General features: G+C 56.0%; 1 protein-coding gene across 1 annotated transcript; it reads right to left on the minus strand.

Moving 5' to 3' along the window:
• Positions 1-1,010: 1,010 nt before the first annotated feature.
• ACE (angiotensin I converting enzyme) lies at positions 1,011-18,408 on the minus strand. The gene is given in 26 exon segments (XM_059489340.1): positions 1,011-1,633; positions 1,885-2,072; positions 2,605-2,727; positions 3,113-3,211; positions 3,408-3,552; positions 3,799-4,022; positions 4,441-4,613; positions 4,873-4,970; positions 5,295-5,486; positions 5,673-5,816; positions 6,004-6,091; positions 6,509-6,667; positions 6,935-7,071; positions 7,554-7,765; positions 8,218-8,340; positions 8,544-8,642; positions 8,908-9,052; positions 10,391-10,614; positions 10,917-11,089; positions 11,622-11,719; positions 11,846-12,037; positions 12,269-12,412; positions 13,126-13,213; positions 14,443-14,610; positions 17,834-18,069; positions 18,072-18,408. Coding segments are annotated over 26 exon segments (4,200 nt in total). The 3' UTR covers positions 1,011-1,442.
• Between the last annotated feature and the right edge of the window lie 652 nt (positions 18,409-19,060).

Consider the following 19,060-nt stretch of genomic DNA (forward strand, 5'->3'; position numbering starts at 1 on the left):
TCATGAAACTCACAGGATCTTGATGACCTTGGAGACCTCCTTTCCTCCACTAATGGGGCAGAAAAGGAGCAAGCTCAAAATCACCAGCGAGGATCCGAGCTGGATGGAGCACACCTGCACCAGCCTGCTTTCCCAGGCTGAAAATACACTTGGCTCCCAGCTCAGCTCTCACCGTGCCAGGTCTGTGCTCCGTGAGGAGGGAGCCTGGTGTGCCGGGATGGAAAGCAGATGCCCCGGGGTGTGAGAGCTGCTGGGGCTGCTGCTCGGGGCCTGGGATTGTCACAGAACCAGGGAAGGTTGGGGTGCCACCTTGCCGTGGGCGTCCTGCGCTCGGGGAGATGGAAAGCAAACAAACACCCGAGCGTGGGCGGGCAGACACCTGCCTTGTGCTCCTCTGCCAGGTGCAGGGAGCCGCTCCCAAGCCTCAGCTTCCCGTGACCGAGGGCAGAGGCCACGGGATGGGATAGGGACGGGTGGATCAGCCAGATCCCCTCATTTCCCCTGCTGCTCCGGGCTGCAGCAGATCACAGCTCTTTAAGGCTGCAATAATCCCCGGCCTGGGATTAGTTTTGCGCCTAATCACTGCAGAACAAATAGGAAGTTTTATTTACAGAAGCAGAAGAAAGACGAGGCCGGGGATGGGGAGGACGGGGGGGGGGGACGGGTGGGCCTCAAAGCACGGCTGATCCCAAGATAATCAGGAGCTGGAGGGCAGGAGGCGATCGCTGACCTTGGAACCCCCTCCCCAGCTCTTACGTAAGCGCGGCACTGCTGCTGGAGTCACAGCAGCGGTGAGCTCCAGCCTGGTGACCCCCAGCCCTTTAAACAGCTCGTGTCTGGACTTTGGGGATGCCTGGCCCTGATTCAGCCCCTCCCTGAGGCACGTGCTGCGCTGGGAACCCACGAGCTGTCAGCTCTGACGGAGCCGCGGTTCAGGGGAGGATGGAGGTGCTGCAAAGGGATGCTCATCTTTCACCTGCAAGAAGAAGCTGAGCTGCTGCTCCAAGGGGTACAAGACACAGGTTTATTTTTCATCCATGCAAGCGAACAGCCTGGTAGCAGGCAAACCAGGATGTGCTCCATCCCTCCCCAAACTGCCCTCTGTCACTCAAGTCTCTGTGGCTTTGCCCACAGATCAGATTTGGCTGGTGGGTGACCAGGCTGGACCAGCTCCAGCCCTGGGCACAGGGGCAGCTTGTGACGGCTCCGTGCCTGCCGGAGCCTCAACTTCTCTTTCCCCTGATTCAGACATTGGCAAATAAATAGCTCTTCTCTGCTCTGGCTCTTGCATAGTGGAAAGGAATGTCTGACCTGATAGGAGAGAGTAATCCTGGGTTGTGGAAACCCATGGCTTCCTTGGCAAGTGTGCCCATGGCATGGCTGCCAGCCTGGCCAAGTGCCCATGCTTACACCCTGTCTGTTGCCCTGCTGGTGGCTCTGCCTTATTTCAGTTCCATTTCTGAGATGGATGTGAAGGCCTTTCCCCTGACTAAGAAGAACTTGACACCGAAGAAGATGGTGGTGATCAGGAAGAGGAGTGCCAGGGCGAGCAGGACCCAGCCCCCAGCTGTGGCTTGACTTTTGGTCAGGGACATTCCCAGGAAATCAGTTTTGCTGGAGTCATCTTGCTGGGCTGGAAAAGAGAGAAAAGAGAGACATGGTTGTTGCTGAGGGCTCTGGGCTGTGGTATGTTGGGCCACCTTTCTGGTCTCTTGGATGCCCTTTGGCCTCAGCTCCACGAGGAATCAAGGAGAAGTATCCAAACACCCTGTGGTTTTTGGGATGGCCGAGCGGCACCAAGAGAGCTCCATTTCATTCTGCCCCTGGTGAGGGCTGAGCCCTGGCCAGTCGTGGGCCTGCTGTGCTTGGCTGAGCCCTGCATACCTGTGTAAGGAGTCCAGCTGTACTCGGGCCAGCCCAGGACCTCCCCGTTCTTCTGGTTCTCTTTCTCCAGCCACGTCATGAGTGGCTCGAAGTAGCTCATCAGGGCCTCTGCTGACATGTTGGGCTGTCCTGTGATGAGCTGCATGGCTTCGGGCCACGGCTTGCTGAAGCCCAGCTTCAGGGCATCCCTGTGGCAGGAGAAATCAGCTCCAGCGCGTTCCCCATCACCCTCTTGGCTGCCAGCCCCTCCCTTTCCCTTGGAGCTCTTGGTGTCAGCATCCCCGGGTACAGTCTGAGCCCCCAGAACCATAGGGCTGCCAGCCTGGAGCACAGGGAAGGACATTTATCTGTGGGGGAAAGAGGGCTTTGCATGGGTTAAAAACCTCTTGTGAATCCAGCCTGATGCTGAGCAGTCCCTGGGTGAAAGAGTTAATTTTGCAGGTGCTTTGCTTGCAGCAAGGGGGTTGTTTTCCCTAAGGAACTGGGGGCTGGGAGGAGGAGGAGGAGGAGGAGGAGGAGGGAGCCTTCCCCCTGTCAGGGGCCTAGCTACCATCTAGTGGCTGCCTTTGCAATCACAGCCCCAGCGCCCAGCCCAGGGTGTCCCCCCAGGTATGGGATGGGAGGGATGAGCAGGGGCTCTGCTGCCTCCTGTCTTGCTGGGCTGGCTTTAAGGTATTTGGGGATATTTTTGCCTTGGCTTTACCCTGCCCACACACCTACCCCAAGATCTTCCCAGCCTCCTTGGACTGGTAGATGTCACAGGTGTGCAGGGGACCCTTGTGGCCAGCTGCATTGCAGAGTGCCTGGTGGAACTGGAACTGGATCACAAAGCTGACAAAATACCTGGTGGAGAGGGATGAAGAGATGGGAATGGACCCTGCTTGTGCCTGTGCAACAGAGGATGCGGCTCCCCTCATTCTCTGGCTGCACCCTCCCAGTCTGGAGGAGCATCAGTGGCTTTGGAGCTACACCTTCTCCAGCTCAGCTCAACCTGCTGAGGCCATTTCTCCCATAATGTGTTTTATGTTTGTTGGAGTGGATGAGCTCGTCTTCCTTGGATAGGGAGAAATTCCCCTAAATTCAGACTTCTTAGGGTCTCTGGAGCTGCCCAGCCCATGCAGGATGATACCACCAGCCATGGAGAAAGGTGTCATTGCTGGCATCTGACCTGGGGATCCTGCTTCTATGTCCAGGTGGTGTCCCTCGTGCCCCAGCCCTGCTGGCTCACCTAATGTAAGGGACGTTGGCAGGAATGTGAAACTTTGCCCCGGGGTCAAAGTCATCTTCTGACCTCAGTGCTGGTGGGCACAAGCCCTGGTACTTCATCCTGTGTGAGAGAGGGAGAGTCAGGCCAGCTGGGGAGGAGGAGATGGGGCAAAGTGGGAAGGAACAGAGTGGGGTGTGAGGACAGAGGGAGGGGCTATGCATCTCATCATTCCCATTGCAGTCGGCTGGACCACAGGGAGAAAACACCCAGTGGGATGACAGCCTTGTTTCAGAGAGGAGTCTGAATTCAATCCTACCTGAGGTTCCACCACTCCTTGTTGTACTCATCCTCCTTGATCCGCCCATCAAATACCTTCCAGCGCCACTGGTCCATGAGGTACCCGAAGGGCAGGAAGGCAATTTTGTCCAGGGCGATGCTCATCAGGTAGTTAATATCACTTTCTGCCCAGGGCATGAAGATGTGAGCAAGTCAGTGCTGTACCCGCCTCTCCTCCCTCCGTGGGTCATTCTGCCCCAGAACTGGGTGTCCCCAACAGCTCCTGTCCCCTCCATTCATGCAAAGCCACCATGTGTGTCCCCGAGCCCTTCAACCTTGCCCAGCCCCTCCTGACCATGTGCATTTCCAGCTGTTCCCATCAGCATCCCCACATTTGCTCTCCAATTGCACATTGTGGCCCTCCAGCTCACCTTTGTTTTCCATGACCTGGTCCAGCAGATTGATGCTGTGGAGGTGTTTGGGGGTGGAGACAGACAAGGCCATGACATCCCCAACAGCCTCATGGAAGCCAGGGTTGGCCCCGTCACGGAAGGAGACAGGCTGGTCCTTGTACTGCAGGAAGTACTGGACGTGGCCCATCTCGTGGTGCACTGTGATGAGGTCGTCCATGTTCACCACGGTGCACTGCTTGATCCTGGACCAGGACACAGGGGTTGGGGGAAAAGGGAGGGAAATGGTGGCATGAAAACCTCCAGGAACCATCAGATCCCCTTGAGCTATTTTTCCTTTCTATGTGCCCCCTCCCCACATCTGATGCCACGCCAGGCTGGTCCTACTCCACTGGGTTGGTCTCTTCCTCCTCCTGCATCTCCTGCTGCCCATTCCCTGTCCCTGTTCATCAGCTTTTCCATTCTCCAGGGCAGGGCAGGCATGAATTGCCCTCCATCCACCATGGGGACTCCTACCAGCATCTTGGCTACCAAGAGAAGTGCCACAGCTGGGGTGCCACAGCCACACTGCGGTGGCATCAGCCCACCTGCCCTTATCCTACAAAGACCCTTTCTGCCCCAGCACCACAGCAGCAGTGGGCACCCCCTGCTCCCCAGGGGCACCTGAAGTCCTTGCGGTTGTAGAAATCCCAGGCTGAGGCGTGGCACACCACCTCCCGCCCGTCTGATGGCTTCTCAATCATGGACTTGTCCCAGAACTCCTGTGGCATCGGGATGAGGCCCAGAGAGGTGAAGAAACGGTCTGACTCCTCAAACATTCTCTTGGGTGTCCAGCCCTGGGGAAAGAGCAGAGACCTGCTGAGGGGCAATGTGGAAGGATGGGAGGACAGGGATAACCTTGTTCGAGGCAGGGGAATCTCCTGGAGTCAGCTAGACTTGGATCCAGGTCTTGGCATATATAGAGGTAGGGAGAATACAGATGAGGCATGGATTTTTTTAGCAGCATTAGAGCATTTGGCAGCATGGGTGGTGGTAACAGCCAAAGATTGCTGGGTCCCAAGGGACTTCCCCAGAGCAGCCTAGAAATGCACTGACCTGGTTTTTCATGGCCGGGGTGGCATCCACCTTGGTGGCATCTGGGAAAGGTACCACCAGGTCGAAAATGTTGGACCATGACTGAGCCCACATGTTGCCTGGGGAGCACAGAAGGATGACACATGTCAGGAGGGTGACAGGGAGAACAACCAGTTACTCCCTCCTCCTGCACAGGTGGATCACCCTGCCTGGTCCCTGCCCTGTCTGCATAAGGGCAATGCAGGCAGGAGCCCATCCATGCAAGAGAAGCCAAATCATGCTGAGCATGCTGCCCTTCCCTGGGGCAGATTGTCCTCTATCCCCATCCCAGGGGACTTTTCCCTTCAGCCTGAGCTGGACAGAGACCAGTGTTAACTCTTGGCACGGCACAGAGACAGCCACACCTGGTGGGAGAAGCAGCATTGCTCAAGGAGAGCCCTTACCTAGCAGATGGGCAGGGATGGGACCCTTCAGGTTGATGTGCTCTGGACCATAATTTTTGTAGAGGGCTCGCCGTACATAAGCATGCAGGTTGAGGTACAGGGGCTGCAGCTGCAGGTACAGCCTCTCCAGATCTTCCTCAAAGGTGGGTGTCTCATACAGGGATCTCCAGTAGGCCCCGTTGTCTGTGTAGCCTGTGGTAGGGCAAGAGCAGAAGCTGTCAGACTCTTCTTCTTGGGCAAGACTCTGTCTTGCTGTTTCGACACTCCAAGAAAGTGAGAGTAGATCTGGGAGTTAGTGAGACCTCCACACCCTTGGGATTGTGACCCCCAGTTGGGTGAAGAGGGCCGTGGTGGGCTCTAGGGGAGGAGGGCACTGACCATTGAGCACGGCTGCCTTGTTGCTCAGCTCCACATATCGCTTGTAGTTGTTCCTCATCTTCTTCCCAGAAGCATCCCGCCAGCCTTTCCAGGCAAAGAGGAGCTCATCGTAGTCCCGATAGGTGGCCATTATGTTTGTGAGGTCTGAAAGAGAACAACAAAGCCACTGAGATGCTGTTGGATGGGCTGAGCAGGTGCAATGGTTCTGTACTGTGTTGCTCAGGGGCCATCACAGAGAAGGTGAAAGAACCCTTCATGGCCTTTCTTCATGCCCCCACTTAAAAAATTCCCTCCCTTCTGATGCCCCACAGGACACCCTGCTAGATCTTACCAGGGTCCAGTGGGTGACAGGTTTTGTTCTCTCTGCAGACCTTGGCCACGCTGTAGGTGGTCTCCATGTCTGAGAGCAGGGTGTTATACTGCAAAGGAAATCAGAGTGTGTAAAGTGGTTATCCTTGCTCCTGATATTGGAGGATATTGGAGGGTGTCCCAGCCCATTGAGGTTTTTGGGTGTTTCACTCTGGTCCCTTCCAAGATCAAGTGTGACCCCAACGGAGGCAACGCTGAGTCCATACAAGAGGCCCTGGGGCCAACAAGCAATGTGCTATTGTCACCCAAAAATCCAGGCCCTGCTGCAGCCTGGGATAGGCAACCTTTGGGTGGGAAACCCTGAAGACAAGGACTTTGGCTTTGTGTAGAAGGTACCAAGATATCACCTTCTTCAAGGCAGATGGTGGCTGCTCAGTGGCATTTCCTAAAGTTTGAGAGAAACTTTTGTCTTCACACGAGGTGATGGCAAGGGACACCCTCTCTTGCTCTGTCCCCTTGCCACTCACCTCCTTCAGCTCATCCTCAGGTAAGGCTGCCCTCTCAATGACACTCAGCTTCCTGAGGATGCGGGTGACACTTTGGTCCTGGAAATCGGAGGTGTCGAACTGCCTGGCCCTCATGCCGTACTCCAGGGTGTGCTTGGACATGGCCAAGTTCTTCTCCAGCTACAATGGGAGAAGAAGAGTTACTTCAGGGAGAAGACACAGGCCACTGCTAGAAGCACCACCTAGCATCCCACAGCTGACACCTTCCCCTTTGTGGGCACCTCATGGGATGATGAGGGTTTTCAAGGAAAAGGGTGAGAATGTTTTCCCTTTACAAGGGGCAGAATCTGCCCTGGTTTTCAGAGCTTCTGTGAAGCGTGCCCTGGGTACCACCTGCCCTCCCTGGCTGCTGGCTCTCCCTGCACAGCCCCAGGGTCGTTCCCATACCATGATCTCCTTGTTGTGGTCAGTGATGTTGGTGTTGTAGACCCAGGAGGCCTCGGTGTAGGCATTCCACACTTCCTCAGCTGTGCTGTTGTACTCGGACAGGAACTCTTTGGCTTGTGCCTCATCTGCTATTTTGTCTAGAGGAGGAAATAAATGGGGGAAGAGATGAGAAAGGTCAGGAGAGTTGCAAGAGCACTATGGAGAAGCTTTTCCCAGAACTGCAGGTCCACTGAAGGATGCCACAACTTGGGAGCAGGCTGAGCTAAGAACTGGGGGAAGAGGTGCCCAGCTGGGGTGTCCACCGGACAGAAGATGGGACAATAGGATAAGTTGCATGCTCTAGACTCTCCCACATGAGCGCAAAGGATACAATTAAGAAGAGAAACTCTTCACACCATGACTGATGACACCACTACACAGCCTCAGACAATGGCACCTGCCTCCTGGGAAGCAACACCCCATGGGACTTCACTGGAGCTGGTTAGTCCTCTATTCCTGATAGGGGGAACACCCCACCCACAGCAGAGACCTTCCTCTGCTTCTGCCTGTGGATTAATGATGTCCCTTGGAGGACTTCTTCCTGGCCCTCCCCAAACCCAGGATGGAGCTGCAGCCTTACCAATGCCTTCAGGGTAGCCTTCAGGGACAGGGGGACGCCAGTCAAACTCAGGCCAGCCCAGCACCTCGTTGGTCTTGTTGTTCTGCTCCTGAAGCCACTTGGTGACAGGGCTGAAATACTCCAGAAGGGGTCCAGCGTCCATCTGACCCGAGCCAGTGAGATTCAAGAGGATTTCCTGCCACGACTTTGAGGATCCAACTTTCAACACTTCCCTGTGGAGGAGCAGAACAGCAAGAGCCAGCATGAGGCCAGAGGACGGATGGGAGAGAAGCAGTGATATCATCTCAGCATCTTAAGGTTGAAAATGCTGTTCCAGGGTGGGACATGAACCTGGAACTGCCCTGGAAGCCACCACCTGTCCCCAGTGTGGGAACTGAGGATTCCTTGTCACACACTCATGCATTTAACACCCAGGGAATCAACAGGAGCCAACTGTGCTTTAGTGACCTCTAGGTGGGAGCTCATGGCTGGAACAATAGCAACACTCTGGTGGTGAGGACCACTCACCCCACCCCAGTGCTTCCACATATTTCCATCCATCCATCTGCAAAGCTATTTCTCCAGTTCACTTTTCCTTCCTTTCTTCCTTCCTTCCTTTGCACACCATCAGCTTCCATGCACACATCTGCCCATGGCGATTTTCCTGACCCTCCTCTGTCCCCACCTGAGTTTGTTTCCAGCCTCTTTGGACCTGTAGATGTCACAGGTGTGCAGGGGGCCGGTGTGGTTGGCGGCCTGGCACAGTGCCTTGTGAAACTGGAACTGGAGGATGAAGCTCACAAAGTACCTGCCAAGGAAGCCCATGAAGGTCAGAACTGGGGACAAAGGGAAGCAGACAAGTCCAAGAGTTCAACCCCAACATTTGTGGTCCGAGTGTTGGGAGATCTCTATGTCTTGAGCAGGAGCAGCACAGGACAGTCCCTGCTCACAGAGGTCATACCCCACCCATTTCACCCCAAACCTTGGTTCCCTTACCCACATTTCCTCTACCTGATGTAAGGAGTGTTCCCTGGGATGTGGTACTTTGCTCCAGGGTCAAAGTTGCTCTCATTCCTTGAAATCGGGGCGCAGATGCCCTGGTATTTGGTTCTGTGGGCAACATGAGCATGGGAATAATAAAGGGTCAGAAGAATCTAGTCAAAGGATGGGAAGGCTTGGCACAGTGCTGAAGATATCTGCACAGTTAGAGCATGATTCCATGTATATCCATCCATCCATCCATCCATCCATCCATCCACTGTTCTCCCACCATTTCCATGGCTACTTTTACGCTTTTTCTTTCCTCTTTCCTGCCTCCCTTCCTTGCACACGCCCAGCTCCCACAGCCACGTCCCCCCTTGGTGACTGTCCCCACCTCAGGTACCACCAGTCGTAGTTGTAGCGGCTCGGCGGCGTGCGGCCGCTGAACACGTTCCAGCGCCACTGGTCGATGAGGTAGCCAAAGGGCAGGAAGGCAATCTTCTCCAGGGCCATCTTCAGCAGGTAGTTGATATTGCTCTCTGCAGGAAACAGAGCCTGAACCAGGCTGGAAAGGATTCTGCATAGACAGCACTACAGGCACCAGAATTTTAGTGGGCAAGAGGGTGGGTAGATCTGGATGAGAAATGGGCACAGCATCTCAACTTCCAACCTTTTTCCTAGAGAAGGTTTTGTAGGACACAGGAGGTTTCTATAAATACAGTTACACGTGCCTTTTACTGAGTGGGGACAAATGACAATGACAAATATGGTGTTCCCTTGTCCTTAGCCCAGCTCTCGGAGTTAGAAGGCCTTTGGTGAGTGTAAATCTTCACTCTTCCACCCTGGGGCCTCCGGATGAGCAGCTTTGGAGGAGTTTGTTCTGCAGTCACACCACTGCAGAGGCTCTGATGGTTCAGACCCAGAACCAGAGTCAACTCTAGGACAGCCACCACCGTACCACGAGGAGCACAGGGGATGGTGACATCTGTTCTCCCCCTCAAGGAAACCCAGGGAAGGAAGTTTGGAGAAGGACCTGCTGGAGACCCAGCTGAAGCTGTGGGGTCAGGGAAGGGTTGGCAGCACTGCCCTGAGGGGCTGTTGGCTGCCTCCACCATGGCAGCCGGGCTGCCAGGGGCTGGCAAGCCGGGTAGCAATGGCTTGAGGCAGAGACCATCTGCCTCGCTGTGTTTATGCAGCGCTGGCCCGATGCTCTTGGCTGCTGTGATGTCTTTCTTGTCGTAAAACGTATTTAATGACACGGCAGGAGGATCCCAGGACTGTCCCTCCTCCGCCAAGCAGCGCCTGGGGCAGGTCTGGGAGTGCTCAATTTCTTCTGCCACCATCTGATTTGATGTGTTGGCTGAGGGATGTCAGTGGGAGGAAGAGGCTCTTGATGAGCTGGGCAGTGCCTGCAGTGACAAGTCCTGCCCTGCTGTGCTGGCTGGCAGCTGGACACGTCACCCTCTGCCTGCCCTCGTGACTGTGCACGTGCATGCTTGGTGCCACCTCCCCAGAGCCACAGCAGCAGCTCCACTGGTGGATGCTCCTTGGGCAGGGAGGAATGCTAGAAAGGTCAAAGCCAGTCAAGCACAAAAATGTTGTTTTCCAGTTTGAGCTCTTTTGGTGAAGGGAAAGGCACAGACGAGCTCTGGAGAGCATCACTCCTGCCTCAGGGGTGAAGAGTATGGAGCCAAGAAGGGCTCTACATGGACCCATGGAGACAGGAGGGGGCTGTGCATGGACCCATGGAGATGAGAAGGGGTTGTGGCAGTTCTGGGCTGCATTGCCAGACTGCAACCCACCCTGGCATGTCCCAAACCCTTCCCAGTGCCACGGGCAGTGCCAGGCCACCCAGCTCCCCAGAGTGGCTGCCATACCTTCATCCTCAGTAGCATTGCTGAGGAGACCGATTTTCTTGAGGTGGCTGGGGGTGGAGACAGAGAGGGACAGGACATCCCCGATGGCCTCGTGGAAGCCAGGGTTGGCCCCGCTGCGGAAGGACACGGGCTGGTCCTTGTACTGCAGGTAGTACTGGATGTGGCCCATCTCATGGTGCACCGTGAACAGCTGCTCCATGGTCACCGTCGTGCACTGCTTGATCCTGTGAAAACAGCACTGCCTGAGCCCAGTGAGGGACCCCTGAGCTGCCTGTGCACCCCCTTGATGGGAAGGACTCCCCACAGTCTCAGAGAGGGTGGCAGCACCCCACAGGGTGAGGGAAAGCGGAGGGGACGGCAGGGCAGCATTGCCACTCCAGACCTCACCTCAGAAAATGCCACATTGGGCTGCATGGCCAGGCTGGGGTACCCAAAAGGGTGGGGGGCTACCCAAAAGGGTGACTACCAATGGGGATAGGAGAGGGTCTTGCCCTGTAGCCCTGGGTCCCCGCATACCCCCACAGACCTGAAGTCCTTGCGGTTGTAGAAGTCCCAGGCCGAGGCATGACACACCACCTCCCGCCCATCTGTCGGCTTTTCCAGCATGGAAAACTGCCAGAATTCAGGGGGCATCTCCAGGAGCCCCAGGGAGGTGAAGAACTCCTCCGAGACCCGGAACATGTGAGTGGCATTCCAGCCCTGGTGGGAAGCAAGCAATGGGTTATGGCTGAGGAAGGGGCTGCCTGTGCCCTGGGCATTGCCTCCAGGGCTCCAGGACTGTGGGAAGGGGGTGAATTTCTCCCCAAGACTGAGGTCCTGCCCCTCTCTCTGTGATGGGGAGGCCCAGCCCCAGAACTGGTGTGAACATTGCTAAAAAGCACCGAGCAATGATGCTGGAGCTCAGCAGGGGCAGGAGAAGGGAGCAGGGCTTATACCCAAGAAGGGCTTGAAGCTGTGTGATGGTGTGAATGCAGCAATGCAGCCCCCAGCCTGGGGACTGGCAGCAGTCCCAGTGCACTGCCCACTTTTGTCCACCTGCTGCCTCATTGGTCATTGCCAGATATGGAGTAAGACCATTTCTTTGTCCCTTCCCCTCCCAGACATGGATTTTCTGCTGTCCCCTATACAAGTATGAGAAATGACTCCCATGGGGTCACTGTCATGGGCCAGCCCTGGCAACACCTCCTGCTTTTTCTCCCTGGTCCCTCCAATGAGTCCCTCAGCCCATCACCTGCTGCACCATGGTGCTCGTGACATCAAGGTTGGGCTTCTCAGGGTAGGGGATCATCAGGTCATAGATGTTGTTCCACTGCTGAGCCCACATGTTCCCTGAAAAGAGAAAACAGCTGGAGCAGAGCTGGTGGCAGGTCAGGAGAGAAACACAGTGATAACTGGGACCTCTCTGGCCTTGTGTGTGCCCCTCTGGGCACAGGCTGGGGGAGGCTCATCTCTTACCCAGGAGGTGAGCAGGGATGGGACCCTTCAGGTTGATGTACTTGGGCCCATAGCGGTCGTACAGCTTCCTCCGGACGAAGGCGTGCAGGTTGAGGTAGAGTGGCTCCAGCTGGTTGTAGAGGTGCTCCAGGTCCCTCTCAAAGGTGTCTGAGTCGTACCAGGAGCGCCAGTAGCTGCCTGTGTCATTGAATCCTACCAGGGACACAGGGAAAACCTCTGTCTCCAGACCCCAAACGCTGCCCCCACTACCCACCCCCAACAGGTGCGACCAGGGACTAGCAGCAGGATTTTTTTCCCTTTTCCCTAAACTGTTGATACTTGGGAAATAGAAGCTGGATGCCTGGCTGCATCCCAATATCCCAGTTCCTGTTTCCACCCCAGCTCCCTGATCACGCCCTGTTTGGGGACCCCCTGGGTTTGTACCATCCTTGGCGTAGGCGGCGTTGCTGAGCTGCACGAACTCCTGGTACTTGGGGCGCAGCGGGTTGCCCGCGGCGTTGTGCCAGCCCTCCCAGGCAAACAGCAGCTTCTTGTAGCTGCGGGACGTGGCCATGATGTCCGACAGGTCTGGGACAGAGGGGACAAGGAGAACATAAGGAAGCGGAGCCCTCCTATTTTTCGGATATTTTTCAGATTGCTGGAGAGGGAGGCACAGCTCTGCAGAGGTGCCACCACCACCGTGCCAGACCCCAGTGCCTGTCACTCTAGGACACGAAACAGAAAAACGTGGGCACTGGATTTTCTAAGGGGAAAAAGAGGGAAGTTTAATTCTGACTTCAACATTTGTAGATTTCCAAGAGGGACAGTGGCTCTGCAGAGGTGCCACCACCACCACCGTGCCAGACCCCAGTGCCTGTCACTCTAGGACACGAAACAGAAAAATGTGGGCACTGGATTTTATAAGGGAAAAAAGCGGGAAGTTTAATTCTGACTTCAGCATTTAGAGACTTCCAAAAGTGACAGTGGATTGAAGGGTGAAAGTGCCACCTCTCCAATGACACTGGGCAAACTAACAGTTTATTAAATTTCTTTTATAAAAGAATGCAAAACTATAAATTATTTACATCAAGTGTGTGAGAAAGTTCATTACAAGAATGTAAACATCAGAAGGCTTAGAAGAACTTAAAAAAACAGGGTGACAAGTGCCCATTCCTCACACTGGGACAATTCTGATTAACATGGGTGGAACCCAAACCCACCAAGGATGTGGGGACCTGGACAAAGTCCTGGCACCATGGGGTGCCCAGCAGCTGACAGGATCAAGGGGACAGGGACCATACCTGGCTCCAGATCCCAGCAGGTGCCATTGGGCAGGCACACCTTGGCCGTGGAGTAGATTTTGTCCATGTCACTCAGGATGGTGTTGTACTGTAGGAAAGGAAAAGAATGCTGAGAGGAAAGGGGGTGCCAGGGGACAGGAACAGCCCTTCAGGATCTCCCTGCTCTGCAGTGTGTGTGTCCAGACGGATGTGGGGAAGGATTGGTGTGTTTATACAGCACATTTGTGGTGAGATAAGTGTGTTATCACTCGGGGTTTTGGCGTGGTGGGAGCAGGGAGGCTCTTTGGGACAGACAATCCATGCTCCAGAGAGGGGCTGTTTATAAAGCTGTTTGTCAGTGGGGCCACGGCACAAGCTGTTTATCTAAATGGGTTAAAAAAACCAGGAGAAGAAAAGCCAGAGGATGAGGGGGGTTTATTCCTGTGAACTGCAACAACAGCAAACAATAGCAGCAGGAGGTTTCCTGGAACATTCCTGGGAAGCCCACTGTCAGGGAAGGAAATTCCTCTGCTCTGTCCCTCTCTCCACTCCCATTCCTCTGCTCCATCAGTGCAGAGGGGATGGGGACAGTGGTGGCTGTGGGATGGAGCTGCCCAGGGATGGGAGAGACATGACTGATGAGCAGGGAGGAGACATGATGTTGTCTGTTGTCTGGAGGAGGCAGGGATGGGTTTCCTGGAAGGAACTGGGGCTGACAGCTCTCCGGAAGGGATTGCATCACAAGGCTTTGCCAGGGCTTGGCTGGGAATGGCTCTCAGGGAGCTGTGGGTCAGGATGGAAGGGCCTGTCCTGTGCTCATGTACAGCAGAGTACCTGCCAGCTTCAGCCTGGGCAATATTTTCATGCATGGAAATCAAAATTCAGATAAACTGCCCTGAAAGCTCAGGATGTCCTGATATCCTTGGCATGGAACAGTGTCACCAAGGCACAGCAGACTGTGTCTTATGGGGAGCTCAGGAGCTGGGTGGCTGCATCAGCCCTTCTTTTCAGTGGGCTGCACACCTGATGAGCCCAGAGGGGTTTGGACAGCCTGGCTGGTCTCCAGGTGATGCCCAAGACTGCTCTGTGTAAGCAGGAAATCTCCAGTTCCTGCTGGGACAGCTCTAAGATAAGGTTAGGGCTGGCTAATAGGGCCAGAAGGCATCCTGCATCCCCTGGAGACAGCACCCCATCTCCTCCTCCATCACTGTGTAAGGCCAGTGACACCCTCCAAAACGCAACAGGCCAGCAGTGGAGTCTGGATGCTTGTGAGAAATCCCCCTAGGGCATTTCACAGCACCCCACCCTCGCCCAGGGCTCCTCCACCACCTTGCCTACCTGCTCTCTCATCTCCAGGGGCAGGTTGGAGGGTCCCAAGGTCTGGATTGATCCGATGATTTTCCTCAGCTGGGGGTCACTGAAGTTACTCCAGTTGTTGCCATAGAGCTCCTTGGCTTTCTTCCCCCATATCTCTGTGAAGTTCTGCTCCTCCAGTGATGCTGCCACCTGCATGGCGAGAGGGGACGTGGGGGCTCAGGACCAGCCCTGGGAGGTGCCAACACCCAGGCGATGGTTTGGGAGCCAGGGCAAAGCCATGAGGGTTTGTGGGAGTCAGAGGTGACAGGACATGGGGTGACAGGCAGGGCTGTCCCCAGCCCTTGGCACCCATGGATAGAGACAGCAGCTTCCATCTGTGTCTGCAGCCCCTGCTCGCTGTGGAGCTCTCCATGAGCACCCATGGGTGGCCTGTGAGGGTGTTTAGGAGGAGCTCCAGGGTCTCATAAGGGATGGGAGTGCTGGGATTGGGCATCCAGGCCATGCAGTCAGGGTGTCTGGGTGCTCCTGGGCTGCCTTTGACATCTGCTGGACCCTGCTTTTGGAAGGAGCTCTGAGGTCTGGCTTATTTTTATTTCCAATCCTGCTGTTTCTCACTTTCTCAGAAGCCCAAAAGAGAACTATAAAGGTGCCACATCCACCTTTCTCTTTCCTGTATGCCCCCACTATGTCTGTACATTTCTATTTCTCTACATTCCTCAATTGGCTGTCTGCACCCTAAATGCCACATCTGGTGTTCACCCATTTGCTCTGAATCCCCAGTTTTGGGTGTCTCTCTGCCACCCAACTCCTGCTAGCCCTGATCTCCCTTCCTGGGGCCATGGGCTGCCTGTAAGCTGCTCAAATAACACTGTGGGGTGTTATTTAGGCAGCTGGGGCTGTGGCCCTGCTTTTGGGATGGGGTGCATTGCAGGTGTTTGTATCCCAGCCTGATCAGTGTCAGCTGTATTCTTGGGAAGCTGCAATCTTTTCAGAGCGTCCTGGCCCTGTGCAGGGGGAGTGAGATGGTGCAGAGTGCCTGGTCAGTGTCCATGTGCCATCCTGGTGTGATTTATGGAGCTCATTAGCTGTGACTTGTGGCATTTTTAGCCTGGATCCAACACGCCTGGTTTGTTTTATTTTAATCTTCACATTCCCTCAGCAGGCAGCAGGGAAGGAAGGGAGTTGTGGTGTGGCAGAGTTGGAGGCAGATACCCACACAGCTGTGGGACACAGGGGTGGGAATGCCAACAGTGCCAGGTGCCCCTGGCTACCCCTCACTGCTTCCCTTGGACATCCCAGCGCCCACAGCATCACTGGCATCAATCCCCCAACAGACACCCTGCTCTTGCACCACCCCTCTCAACAGGAGATGCCTTTACCCCTTCCCAAACCCCGTGCAGAGCTGGAGGAAGCAGAATTCAGCTGTGTTTTGTTTTGTCCTTGAACAGGCACCTGTGTTTGGTCAGGCAAATCGTGCCCTAAACCCTCCTGACAGCTCTGGTGGAGTGAGCTGAGGCCGCTGGTGCTGCCTGAGAGCCCCTTGCCGTGGCCATGCCCAGCAATCCTGGCCCTTCCTCCTGTATCTGGGCGCTCTCTGTGGGGTGCTCAGGAGCCCCTTGGCACCCACAGCTTCCAAGCTTGCCCCAGTCCCTCCCTGCTGGGAGCACAGTGAAGGCTCAGGATGCAGCTCAGGGCACTGGGACTGCCTTGGCCCAGGCATTCTGCACCCAAACATGAGCAGCTCCCAGGCCCCATTGCCAGCCTCTTGCCCAGAATCCCAACTTGTGAATGATGGTACATCTGTCTGTCTGTCCATCCCTACCTCTGATCTCCTGCCTCTCATGTCCCTTTGTCACAGGGTCCCCTTTTGTGGCAAGCCCCAGAGCTGCCCATGCCCTGGTGGCCTGGCTCAGCCCCTCTTGTGTTATGGATGAGCAGGGTTTTCTGGCCCAATGCTCCCCCAGATCCCCCAAATTCAGCCTTTTGGGTCCTGCTGGCCAGCTGTTGTTCCTTTAGGATCCAGTGACTCCCCATCCCAGCACACGTCCCTGCTGCCCCACCATGGGCTGACCTCAGGGGTTCAGATCCCCTCCTCTACCTGTTCTGGCTTAGGAGCCTTAGAAAATCCAGTGTCCACATTGCAGGGAGCTCCTGGACATGATCCTCACACATTTAATAGCACATAAAGGGGGGAAAGCTGCTCTGGAAACACCTTCTGAGAGAAGTCCATGCAAGGTGCTCTCCTGGCCTTAATGATGGGCTCAGTGTAGCTGGGATGTTCCTGCTCTGCCCCAAGGTCCCTTGCCCCACCACATCTGCAGCTAGAGCTGGATGCCTGCCCAGACATCACGTCAGCTTGACAAAAAAAGGCTGAGGGGGCACCTGGGCCCTCTTGAGTGTCCTGCCAAATTGGCAGTGCCCAGACCTGGCAGGGATCTTTCCCCTGCACAGGAAGATGCATTTCCTTCCTGCACAGGGCACACTGTGCTCCCGTCCCCACGGCTTCTGGAGGGTTTAGGGCTCTGTGTGCCAGCCCCTGTGTGACACTGGGCTGGACAAACACACCTATGGGCTGCACTGCCCTTGTGCCTCTGTAGCCACAGCACTGGCAGGTGTGCCCTGAGCTGTGGCTCGTCCCTGACCCCGTGCTGGGGCCACCAGCAGCTCCCTGAGCACAGCTGGGACTGGGGAAACCACTGCAGCCTGTCCAGGCACTGCCACTGCCCGGGCTGGGCTGGGCTGGAGTTCACCTGACCGAGAGCAGACCCAGGGCTGCTCCCTGCCCCACTTAATACACCCCAAACACATCCAAACTCCTGGGAGAACACACAGCAGCCTGAGGGATGCGCACAGCATTGCTCCCTGCAGAGGTTCCTCCTGCACTAATCTGGGCTGATGTCTAATTCCCTACAGCCTGGAGTGCTTTCCCACCTCTGTGTTTGTCCCCGTGGGCTGGGGGCACAGGGACAAGAGGTGGCAGGCTCAGTCCCGATGCCACCCAGCTGCTTGTGTGCACTTTGGGCTCCTGGTGTTCGCCCCAAACTAAAACCCTCAGCACTGGAATGTGGTGACACCAGACAGGGACAGGGACATCTGACAGCTGGCCCAGTTCTGGGAAGGGGGAAAGTGGGAGGTGCTGGGAGCAGGGAATCACCTCAAAAAATAACCTTGACTCTGCTCTGGGACCAGAGCTGTCATTCTGGGGCAGAGTCTCTCTGAAAGCAAATTTGGGGCAAACCCCTGCAGCTCCTGCACTACAACTCCCACCCTCGGTTTGCCACCCCGAGGTGCTGAGACAGAAACCCGCCGGGAGGAAGGGAACCCCACCAAGTGCCTCCACCGCGACCCAGCCCCCCCAAACCCTGCGCTGGGGACCCCGCGGCGGCGGCATCGCCCCCGTCCCGCCACCCACCTGCAGAGCGGCGTTCTCGGCCGTCAGGTTGGTGTTGTAATTCCAGCTGGCCGAGACGCTTTTGAAGAGCACGGTCTCGGCCGTGCTGTTGTAGTCTGAGGCGAAGCGGGCGGCCCCTTGCTCGGTGCTGTCGTACTGGAGGGGCCCGAGGTCGGAGCCAAGGGCACCTGCGAGGCTCAGCCAGAGCAGCAGCGCCAGCGCCGCGGGCATCGCGGCCGGAGCGCGGCACCGAGGGGCCCCGTTCGGTGCCTTCCGAGACGGCTTTGCCTCCGCCGCCGGCTGCTTATAAGCCGGCAGCTTTCGCGCAAACCCTGCCCACCGAGCCTGCCTCCCCTCGCAGATAAGAGCGGAGTGTTCCGCTCTCCCTCCGGCGGATCCGAGGCTTGCGCGAAGGAGCGGCGAGAGAACGCTGCCTCGGGGGGCAAAGTCCTTTTGGCTCCTGGCAGTGCCGGGAGGGAAGGGGAAGGGGCTGGGATAGGAGGGAGGGAAGGAGATGGAGGAGAATCCAGGGAAAGGCAGAAAAAAGAGAGAGGAGAAAGGCTAGCGTGGATGGGGTGGGTGAGATGCAGCTCCATCCCTGCAGGGTCCCAGTTCCCTCCTGATTTGGCGCAGTGGTGCTTAGCAGAAGTCAAGTGGTCCTTAGCAGAACTCCTCTCACCTGCATCACACGGCACACGCCCCTCGGCAGCACCCTGAGCACCTGCGGGGGCTGCAAGGGCAAGCACAGGAGGGAAACTGTTCCTGTGGGACACAGCCGAGGTCTGTCTCGCACTTCTTCCTGCCAAAGGGACCCCCTTCCCAACAGAACCTCATTTTTCAACAAAACAGAGTATTCCTCCTGCTTGTGAAGGAAATCACATCACATCACACCAAGCGTTTTGGACTTGGAGGCTGATGACAAACGAGTAACAAAAAGTTCCTTCAAAATGAAAACCAGACCTGTGTTGATGGGCTTGATAGCTCCTTTGTTTTGTTTTGTTTTCTATTTACTCAAATAAATCCCTTTTCCCCAGGGTCTGGCCTCAGCCCTGGGAATGGTGCCTGGGCTGAACTTAGACCCTGGGTTGCCTGACCTCACGACTCCTTGTTGGAGCAACCACCCCATAGACACAATAGTGAACACCTGCCAAGAGAGAGCTTTTATTAGGAGGGAACAGAGGGAAATCCCTTGACCTTTTATCCCTGATGGGAGCTGCAGAGCAGCTGGACACCATCATGGACCCTTGA

This window comes from Ammospiza nelsoni, chromosome 26 (genome assembly GCF_027579445.1).
Source record: "Ammospiza nelsoni isolate bAmmNel1 chromosome 26, bAmmNel1.pri, whole genome shotgun sequence".
In the NCBI taxonomy this organism is placed as follows: domain Eukaryota; kingdom Metazoa; phylum Chordata; class Aves; order Passeriformes; family Passerellidae; genus Ammospiza; species Ammospiza nelsoni.